Source organism: Furipterus horrens, unplaced genomic scaffold (assembly GCF_987537825.1).
Source record: "Furipterus horrens unplaced genomic scaffold, mFurHor1.1.pri manual_scaffold_2, whole genome shotgun sequence".
NCBI classification, from domain to species: domain Eukaryota; kingdom Metazoa; phylum Chordata; class Mammalia; order Chiroptera; family Furipteridae; genus Furipterus; species Furipterus horrens.
In genome coordinates, this window is record NW_028327172.1 from 215,000,584 (window position 1) to 215,011,469 (window position 10,886).

A 10,886-nucleotide genomic window follows, 5' to 3' on the forward strand; every position below is an offset into this window, starting at 1 on the left:
TAAGGGTCCATGTGGCAGCTTAGCCAACTTACTTCCCCTCTCAGAACCTCGCTCTCTCTTTTTGCAAAAGAGCAGGCGGGCCTAGATCTCGAAAGACCTTTTGCAGTCACAGGGAGCATGCTGGCCACTCCTGACCCAGCCGCACAACCTCTCTGAACCTCCTGGACGATGGGGTGGGGGAGGGGCCTTCCGCAGCTCGCTCAAGCATGTTGGCACCGCCCTCGGGCGACCCCACTCCCAGCGGCCCGTGGGCCCCGCCCCCTCCGTCCGGCCCACGCGAGCCCCGAGGGTACCTGGCCATTGTCCCGGCCGAGGGGCAGGTCGCGGGGCGCAGGGCAGCGGATGCGCAGCGCGGGCGGCCGCTCGTCGCGCTCGCCTGGTGAGCTGACGACCGAGCCCGAGGGCTCGCTCACGTCGCTGGCCGTGTCCTCGCTGCCGCCAGGTCCCGGCAGGCCGACGGAGTCCAGCCGGCCCGCACTGCGCGGCGTGCGCGCCGAGCCGCGGCGGCCCACGCTGTACGCGTCGAAGTCGATGGTCTTGTTCTCGTAGGCGCCCTCCACCGCGGCGAACATGCCGCCGTACTTCTGGCGCGGGGTCTGCGCCGCGCTGCCCGGCCGCGCCAGGTACACGGGCAGGTCGTCCTCCGTGTTCCACGCGCGCCGCCGGTCCGCCATACCGGTCCGAGACCGGCCGCCCGCCCGCGGCCCTAGCCGCCGCCGTGCGCCGTGCGCTGCGCTCCACGCTGGGTGCGGGCCCGCGGCGGCCCAGGCTCGACTGCGGCCCCGGGCGGGGCGGGGCGGGGCGGGGCGGGCGGCAGCACGGGGCGGGGCCGGGGCGGGGCCTCCGGGCGGCTGGCGGCGAGCGCAGCGCCGGCTACAAAGGACCGAGAGGCGGGACCGCGGCGCGCGCGCAGGGAGGGCCGGTGACGTACCCGAGCCGCAGCGCCGAGGGCGGGCAGCCGCACCCCCGCTCCCCGCCCCCAGGCCCGCGCCGGGCTCGAGGAGAGCCAGGGGTGGGGGCCGCGTGCATGCACACACACTCATGAGTCACACACAGGTTGGCACTAGCGCACCAGACGATGACGCCATAGGAACACGTGAAAGATGCACAAACATGCTGGCACGCATATGCCGAATCTGTTACACACGCACACGCGCACACACGCACACACGGGCCAGGACTTCTCAGTCGTCCTACCCCGCGCGTACACAGCATTACACAGCGATTTATTGCCCAGCCAGAGAGCCACGTACGCACTGGGCACAGCACTCATGCACTCAACCCTCGTGCACTGAATGACCCCCGGTGCCTACCATGTGTTTGGTGCTGGGGACAGCGCTGTAAACTAAATGAACCAAGTCCTGCCATCCAGGAGATGACATTCCGAGAAGGGACACACACACACACACACAGTGTAGCAGGAAGGATGAGACAGCAAGGCAAGAGGGACATGCTCGGCCCTGGCTGGTGTGGCTCAATGGACTGAGTGCCGGCCTGCACATGCCTGGGTTGCAGGCCAGGTCCCCCGTTGGGGACATTCGATGTTTCTCTTGCACATCCATGTTTCTCTCCCTTTCTTTCTCCCTTCCTTTCTCTCTCTCTAAAAATAAATTTTTAAAAATTTTAAATCTTTCAAAAATAAAAAGAGGGACATGCTAAGACCACATACACTCAGACAAGAGAAATACACCCTTGCCTGCGACCCAGTGATGCACACACATACATGATGCTCCCTCCTTCCACAGCCGCACAACAAAGAGATTTTCTCACCCTCCGCCCAAAAGCAAATCATAAGGTGCCTCTACCCACATAAACCCCAACAGGACACCCACACACAAATCCACACCAGAAATAAGGGAAGTTGAGAATTTAAATAGAAACACTCCAGAAAAAGACACTAGAGGTAGGTCACCACCCCCATTCCCCCGCCACACACACACAGTCCCATCAGTCACCCAGACAGACCAATACGGCCCATGCTAGTGCAGTACAGCCTGCCTTTGCTGAGCCAGGAGATTGCAGCCTGGGGATCCCAGCTCCCTCCGACTAAAGCCAGGGTGGACGCATGGGGGCCTGGGCTCTCTCTCTGCTGGGGCTCCTCACAACCCTTCTTGGAGGCCAGGAAGTGTGCATGGCCCCTAGACACTGCCCCTTGTTTCTCCAAGGTTATTATCAGGCAGAGGGGCCTAAGAGTCTCCGGGGATCCCCTGGTCCCAGCTGCTCTTTCTGGACAGGCGGAATCACCAGCTGCCACCCTCCTCTGCAGTGAGTCCAGACACACAGCATCAGGGCTGGTGGGGACCACGGCCAAGAGTATCAGTACTTCCTGGCTCTGCGCCCCCACCCCTACCTGGCCTGTCTGCGTGCTGGGAGCTGTTCCTTCAGCACCAGTCTTCACAGCCTCTGGAGTCCCAGACAGACAGCAGTATTCACGTTCTTCTTGGGACTGGGACCTGTGGACCTATGGACTGGGGATATTGGCTCCATGGCCTCAGCGGACACCCCTCCACCCGCATTTACTGTTATTTAACGTCTGTGCAGTACGTAGGTATTATTATCTGCCCACTGAGCAGACGAGGAAACAGAAGGAGAGAATTCACTGCAGCTCAGCCAGGCCTGGGGTACAGCGGGCTCTCAGCAGTCCCTTTCCGTGCTTGAGAAAGCAATGCTGGGGACACACAGATGCGTAATTATAACGTCCCTTCCTTTGAGGAGCATCTCTTACAGGAGGAGCGAGCGTGCTAAACAGGAGTTAGAACAGAGAACTTCACTACCACCAACCCACCTCGATCCACTCTCTTCTCCTCACCCCACCCCCATTCTGGCCTCCTGCCTTTTGTCCCTGCACAGATTTGTCACAGATGGTCCTCTCGAGGTCTGCAGGACTGTAGGTTGCATTGCAACTGTTTTCTTTTTCTTTTTTTGTAAATCCTACCCAAGGATATGTTCATTGATTTTAGAGAGAAAGGAAAAGTTAGAGAGAGAGAGAGAGAGAAACGCCAATCATTTGCCTCCTGTACACGCCCCAACCAGGGGTCAAGCCTGCAACCTAGGTATGTGCCCTGCCCAGGGATCGAACCTGCAACCTTTGGTGCATAAGATAGTGCTCCAGCTGAGCCACCCTGCCAGGGAGCATTGCAAGTGTTTTCAACTTTTCAATGAAAACTTCTGTCCTGTGAAATACTGTTCCCAGCACATTCCAGGCAAGGAAATTTCATGTTGAAGACCACATAGAAACTTCTAAAGCTCTACACATATTCTTAGTGACTAAATGTATAGAACTGTCAGAGAATCCAAGAACCAGAGTTCGACAGAATTGGGGGGCTCATTCTGTATGCCTGAATCTGCTCTCAGCATCTTGAGGAGACTGTCTCTCAGCTTTGCTTAAATACCACTGGTGATGGAGCCCTCACTACTTTGCCAGAAAAAAAATCCCGTCCATTGTGAGAAAGGGCTAGGCAGTTGTCAAGGTAGGAGGGAGCAAAACGAGGAAGGAGGGACAGAAGAGCTGTCTTTATGCAGGAGCAAGAAAGGACACTTACAGAGAGCTTACTATAGGCGGAGGACGCTGCTGGCACTTTATATAGAGTGACTCCTATAAGCCTCCCAGTGGCCTTTGAAGGAGGTGTCGTTTAACCCCATTGTACAGGTGAGAACACTGAGGCTCCGGGAAATAAGTAACTTGCCTGGGGTCACAGTTGGGAAAGGGTGCCACTTAGACAGTAAAACAGTAGCGTGGCCCCAGAGCTGCACCCTGGCCAGTCTCCGCAGCCTCCCCCAGGAAGTCTGGCAGAAGAGGTCCCATGGGGATGTTACGGAGTGGGGGTCTCCAAAAATCCCCAGAGCCTGCGGGTTGGGGGCTGGGGAGAAGGGAACAGCTTTTAAGATGCCTTTGCATGACTGGCTGGTAGCTTAGTTTCTCAGTTATGCAAATAGTTTGGTTCTTCCAAGGCCCCAGGAAGATGGGAGGGGCTTTGACCATGGAATGGTGCGGAGGGAGCACACAGAGCCTGCGCAAGGTTCTGTGCATGGTCAGAACTGGGTACCACGCCCACTGCGTCACAGGACGCAGTCAGGGATTTAAAAATAAGGCAGCAACCATATTAGAGAGGAGAGGAGATCCACATGGTTTGCAGGAAGGAAGGAACTCCATGCAGCTTTGAGAGGAGAAGAAGAACTCTGCGTGGCTTTGAGAGGGCAGAGAGAACCATGCGTGATCCAGTGCAACATGGCACGTGCTTTCCTGGACTTTTAAACGGAGGCTGATGACATCGTACCCCAGATCCCGAAGGACAGAGCTGACAGATAAGGGATGGGGAACTTCTGGGCATGTTTCTGGCTTCCAGCCTTTTGGGGAGCAAGGGCAGTGCTGGGTCCCGTGGGAGGGCAGGGCTCTGAGCTGAGGTGCTCACGGCCCTCCCCAGGCTGAACACTAAATAAAGGCCTGTTCTCCTCAGCACTAGCTGCTGGATTTCACACCGAGGCGCCTCGTGACAGAACCCCCTTTCACTCTGTAACAGGGAGAAAGGAGATAAAGGAATGGACCTGTGTCATCAGAATAGACTCGATTTCTGAGTTAGAACCCTGTCTTCCATGCAACGCTGGGCGACCAATGACTCAGCATTCGCCCAGCACGCATTTGGGGTGCCCCCTGTGTGTCAAGATTACTGACTCTTTACCACGCCTCACTTCGTCCAGAGGGGCGGGGACCTGCCGCCTGTGAGGGTCTTTGTACACATGGTTCATTTCTGCACATTGTGTCCTGCTTCCAGGTGCCCGTGTGGCCCCTCGGTTTCCAGAGTGCAGCGGGTGACAGACTTTACCTGCCAGGAGGTGGCCCCGCGGCTCTCTCAGGCTGGTCTGAGTCCTTCGCACAACATTGCCAGGCCAGGAGCCCCAGGGCGGCAGAGGCAGGGGCAGGAAAGAGAGTGCGGGGTAGGTGTTGGGAGGTGCACCACCGCTGGCAGGGAGCCCAAGGGGAGCAGCCCGGGGCAGAGGCCACTGAGGGAAGAAGGAAGCCCACTGGGCCTGGAGGATGACTGTGGCCTCCCCTACCCTGTCCCCCAGGGCAGGGGTGCTCAGGAGCAAACTGAGCCATCACCCTTGGAGAAGGATAAGCCAGGGCTGGTGCTGTCAGACCACGAAGGCAGCGGGGCTGCTCGCCTCCGAGGCATGTTCTCCATCAAGGTCTTATTTTGGGGAGCAAACAACAAAAAATACTTGTAAAAAAACATCAGTTGTAAAAATAATGTTTTCCAAAAGTGACGGAAAGGGAACTGTCGTTAATTGTTGGGTGGATAATGCCGTTAGCCAGTCTGCGAGGCGAGTCGTGGATCCTTGCGCCTGTTTTGGGTACGAAAAGGGAGATTCCGAGAAGCGAAGCCAGCTGCCTGCAGTGGGAGGCGGCGGAGATACAGTTCGGGCTCAGGCCGGTTGGAACAAAAGGGTCTGTTTTTCTCCTGCAGCCTCCCCGTCAGTTACCGGGGAACGGTGGCAGGCAGGTGGGTGCCCCGTGCCCACAGGCGCCCGCACGCTGACCCCCAGAACCTGAGCACACGTCACCTTGCACGGCCAGGCATGAGAAAGTGAGGACCTTGAGAAGGGGAGATCATTGTGGATTGCCCGGTGGGCCCGAGGTAGTCGCAGGAGGCAAGAGGGTCAGAGTCCCAGGCAAAATGACAGCAGCAGGTGTCACAGTCAGAGAGGGACTTGAGGAGGCCGTGCCGCCGGCTTTGAGGACGGAGAAGAGAGCCGGCGCCCAAGAACGCAGGCAGCTCCATGAAGCCAATTCTCTTCCGGAGTCTCCAGAAGGAACACGGCCCGGCCAACACCGCGATTCCCACCCCGTGAGGCCCACTTCGGACCTCGAATCTCCAGGACTGCAAGGTAATAACTAACATGCTGCTTTAAGCCCCTAGGTCCGTGGTTATTCATTACGGCAATGATAGTGAACTGATACAGGCAAATAATGGATCGTGAAGGAAACCACTCCGTTACCTGTGCAAAGGGGATTTGACTTCTGAGAAGATCGTTTATCCCCCGTGGAAATCAGGAGTCTTGGATTTGTTAGGGTCCAGGACATTTTGTCACACACCATTAACAAGTGAAACTTTCAAAAGAGGAATCAACTTTGTGGGGAAAAAAAAGCACAGTTTTCATGTACAAAATTACACAAATGATACATTTAATTAACCAAGAAAAATACACCTTGGTAAGAAGAGAACATTCCAGCCTACTTCCCACAAGCCTGGGCCGTCATTACAGGCACTGGCCGTGAGCACCTCCGAGGCCTGACTGCTCGCTATTCACTGCAGGCCGGGGTCGGGCGGCCGCCGCTCCAGCACTCAGGGGGTCTTGCAGAAGAACATCCAGAAGGAAGGGCGTTGCCAGGCCACTGTCAGGCGAACCAGTACTTCTGAAGGGAGGGGCAGAACTTGGACTGCGGACACCCTGACCCTGCGCTTATCAACGGGCACATGTCCTGGAGGAGTCCTTTTCCGTTCACGCGATCGCCGGGTGTGCAGTTCTCACGCAATTCCCACACCGATGTCTCTGCTTCGCCGCTTCGGGGGATTCCGGCCCAGGATCCAGCCTGGAAGGGCGAGGAGACCGGGGGCGGCCCTGCCCAAGTGCAGTGGCAGGCCTGATCCACCACCTTGGCCAGCGACACCCCAGTCCCTTCCCTGCCTCGCCATCAAAGGTCGGCGGTGCGCAGCTGAGCTGTGGGAGAGCATCGTGGTCACCCAGGTCAGGTTGGTGGCTGTCATCCTGCTGTGACACTGAGCTGCATCTGGGCACCTCAGAGAGGCGAGGGGAGGCTGCCAGCGTCACAGAGCACTGGTGTGTGCTGGGCACGTCAGGCAGCACAGGCTACCTCACTAGGGCTCTCACCTTCCCTGGCCTGTCCCCTGAGGAGACCGAGACGGGTCGGTGTGCTGTCCCGGCGGCCCAGACAGTGGCTGCCAGAGTCACGGTTCAAACCCAGTGCCTCGGGCCCGCAACTCCTCCTCCCGTTACTGTTGGAGGCAGAAGTGCCCCCGTCCCGATGGGAAGTCTGACGGCTGATCGCCGTAACATCGCTGCACTGATGCTGGTTGCCCCCGTCCCTTCCCACAGCACACTTACCAACGTTGCATTATGTCCCTTTGCCTAAAAAGGAACACACTGATGCCAAGCTGATATCGAGTTTTCAGCCATTTTTAACAATCCCATTCATTTGTCTATTCGTGTTTCTCTTGCTCTACGATCAGAAAAGGCATATCCTGGTGATGGATTCCAAAGACAAGAAAAACAAAACAGCATTGGAGCAAACCTTTGCCAGGTGTCACCTCTGCCACCAGGCTTCCCAGGGCTCTGGGTCATTCCCTGGGGCCAAGGACGCAGGCGTCAGACTTGGAGGGGAGCTGTGTGCGCTCGTGGAAACCAGAGCAGGATTTAGGGAAAATCGGACGGAACGAAGAAGCCCAGTCCTTCCCCTCTAAGCCTGGAGGCTTCTACCCAGCCGTCTGAGGTCCAAAGCCTGTACTCTCTTCTTCTGGAAATTCCCATAAAACCTGAACGAGGGCTACATACATGAACAAACCCCAGGGGTTTCTCCTTCCTTCTCTGCCTCCTCAAGACACCAGAAAACTTCCAAAGGATTTATTTCAAAGCCCGGTGGGAACCCAGTCAGCCATCAGTGCCAAAGCCAAATGGAAATTCACCACGTGCTCCCACGCTGGTACATGTATATAGCGTGGTGGACGGAGGGAATCTGTGTCTGAGAGATCTGAAGGTGTGAGCGACTGTCCCCAAGATATCCACTCTGGGCTCCGATGCCATCACCAGCTGCAGCAGCCCAGCGCTCACGTCACTGTGCTGAGATCAGCCACCGCAGGCTTATCCCGGTGCTGCCACAGGGGAGCTGAGTCCTGCAGCCTGTCATCCAGTTAACCCTCAGAGGGACCGTTAGCTGCTTCCACGGGCCATGAAGGTGAGGCTACAAAGCCATCAAAAACGTCCCGAACACAAGAAGTTTCCTTCCGTCAACTCCGAGGACACGTTTCTTTCTCAGTGAGCAACAAACATCAGTACGAACGGAAGAAACGCACAGCGGCCCCTGGGATGGGGTTAACACTGGGCCCTAGAGAGCTGGACAGGGCGTGGGGCGCAGGCTGCTGGGTCTCCCCCCAGCTGCATATCTGAACCGCTGTGGGGCTTCCAAAGACCCCACCCAGGACAACCTGACTTGAGGGGCCTGGTGTTGATTTTTCAAAAGAGCTCTGCAGATGAGTTCAACATGCAACCAGGGTGAGAATCATCGCTGTGGACAAAGCACAATCTTTACATCCTAGTTGGGGGGTGTCAGAGCGACACCCAGTGCCACACCCCCCAGCTCCTATCCTCCCAGCCCTTCCCCTGCAAGGCCCTGTCTGAATAGACAAAAAAAAACACTAAGTGTCTAAAATATGCCAGATGCCCCGGCTGGTGTGGCTCAGTGAATTGAACGCCGGCCTGCGAACCAAAGCATCCCCAGTTCGATTCCCAGTCAGGGCACAGACCTGGGTTGTGGGCCAGGTCCCCAGCTGGGGGCATGCAAGAGGCAACCACACAATGATGTTCCCCCCTTTCTCCCTCCCTTCCCCCTCTCTAGAAATAAATAAATAAAATCCTTTAATAAATAAAATATGTCTAGCACCCTGTTCTCAGATAATGCCTGAGTCCTCAAAAAGTTTCCCACTCCTGACCTGGAATCTCACCCTGGAATTCAACAAGAGCTGGGAGTCTCTTAAAGGAACCTTACTTACTAGACTGAAAGTCAAAGCCCCTCACCCTCAAACATGAAGTTTACTCACTAAGTTGCTGAGTAGCACAAATAGTAAGAAAGGAAGTCATCTTTTAAAGGACTTGGGTCCTCGCTTCTCTGCAATGACGGGGGAGTAGCTCAGAGTAACCCCATCGCAAGGCGCATTATAAACTTTTGATGAGCTTGCGTGCTTGAGTTTCACGCTGGAAAACTGGGTGGGAGACTGAAACCACCGTCACCTGGCCGTGCCGAGGACTCAGCGTGTCTCCACGGTACCCTGGGATTCAGGGCTCCCAGGCAGTCGCGTGGGCCTGGAAGGAACTCCTGGGTTTGCTTCCTGCTGCCAAGTGATGCTCTGGGGAGGGTGACCCCTTAGACCCAGACCCAGAATCCCACACCAGGAGAGCGCGCCTCGAGGCACCACAGGGGACCCCTCTGTGAACGACAGACCTGGATTCTGCGCCCCTGCCATCCAGAGACCACGACAGTGCGCGCTCTGCTGAGCCTCCCTGTGCTCCGGTTTCCTCCCCTGCCCAGCGGGCAAAGGCAGCGGAGCTCATTCTAATAAAGCTCCAGTTCCCACAATGGATGCTTCCGGATCTAGCGTCGTGGTGACTGCACCGCTGGCTGCTTGGCCAGGGCGGTGGTGGGACCGCTCCAAGCGCACCCAGGCGGCCGGGGCACCTTGGTCTGCAGAGCCATCAGCCCGACCGACCGTCTGCACGCTCTCCGCGGCCACCACACCTCTGGCGGACCTATTTTAAGAACACGGCCGAGCACTTCGCAGGGGGAAACGTTACCATGCCAACTCGCTGGCTGTTGCTAATCATAATCTTGAGTGTGCAGTACAACCATCTGACAGGCAGCTCTTTCCTGCCTTAGCCTGGGGGCCTCTTCCAAACCGTCATAAGACAGACCTCCTTGTTCCTAACGGCACACAGTAGGTGCATAACGGATATGCACTGAATCCGGGACATGAATAAAGCGGCCACAGGACACTGATGTCTGCCAAGAGCCTTCCCGTCTGGTTTATCCCTTAATGCCCACGGCAAGTGCTGAGGCAGGTGTGCTATTACCCCACCCACCAGGTGAGTAAACTGAGGCGGGGAAGCGACTGCCTCGTGCTCCCGGAGCTGAGAAGTCACAGAGCCCAGCTGCTGCCCAGGGATTTCAGTCCGTACCCTAATCTCTTTCTCCCACACCAGGTGGGCTCTCAGCTTTCTATCACACCGAAGTCAAATCCCGTGCATTTCTGCAGAACACAGAGTTTATTAAAAAGTGCTTTTCCACCCAGGGTCCCATTGCATCCGAAGCCTGAAGGGAAAGCCGCAGGGCTCTGTGAGAGCCACCCCTGCCTCTGAGGGGCTGCTCCCCACCCCAGGGGTGCCTCACTGGCCCCACTGGCTCAGAGGCCTCCCTCGGGGCTCCGCACAGGGCAGGGGACAGAAGGACAGGGTGGGCGACCGTCATGGGCCACATATCCTGCTCATCCGTCTCCCCAATAATTCTGTGAGGTTGCTGCAGCTGGTACTTTCTCACCCATTTTGCCCTGAAAGAGGAAACTTGGGCTCTGGAAGCTTAAGGACCGTGGGGCAGGCAAGTGGCAGAGGCGGACCTGGAACCCAGCCCGGGCACGTCCTGGATGACAGCGTTCACACCGCCAGGCCTCCCGGGAGACGCTGGGCCCGGGACGCTGCGCCTCTCTGAGCCTCTGCATCTCCCCCTGCTACACAAGGGTGTTGACAGGGCAGGTGAGACGGTGAGCAGAGGGGGCGACCGTAGGGGGCTGTGGGGACCTGGCACCCGCCGGGCCGGGTGCGCCTGTCCGCGGGGGGTGGGGGTGGGGAGGGAGGGGGCCAGCTGTATTCAGCTCTGAATGCGGCCATCAAGACAGAGACCCAGCGTAGCCAGACCTACTCCTTTTCCAAGAGAAGCCAGACATCCAGAATTCTATGAGAAATCTCTTGGTTTTTAAATGCCATTTGCTAATTCCAATATTAACTAATGCAGCGCAGGTGTCTGTGCCCCCACGTTCACCGCAGCATTATCACAATAGCCCGACGGGGGAGGCAGCCCAACTACCTGTCAGCAGGTGGACAGT

The 10,886-nt window shown here is 57.2% G+C and overlaps 1 protein-coding gene across 1 annotated transcript in view; it reads right to left on the bottom strand.

The window, feature by feature from the left end:
* Nucleotides 1-719, bottom strand: part of CRMP1 (collapsin response mediator protein 1) — a 45,292-nt gene extending 44,573 nt beyond the window's left edge. The window contains exon 1 of the mRNA XM_090267095.1: nt 294-719. Within this exon, the coding sequence (XP_090123221.1) occupies nt 294-674 (381 nt within the window). The 5' untranslated portion in view covers nt 675-719. The remainder of the gene's footprint in view (nt 1-293) is intronic.
* Between the last annotated feature and the right edge of the window lie 10,167 nt (nt 720-10,886).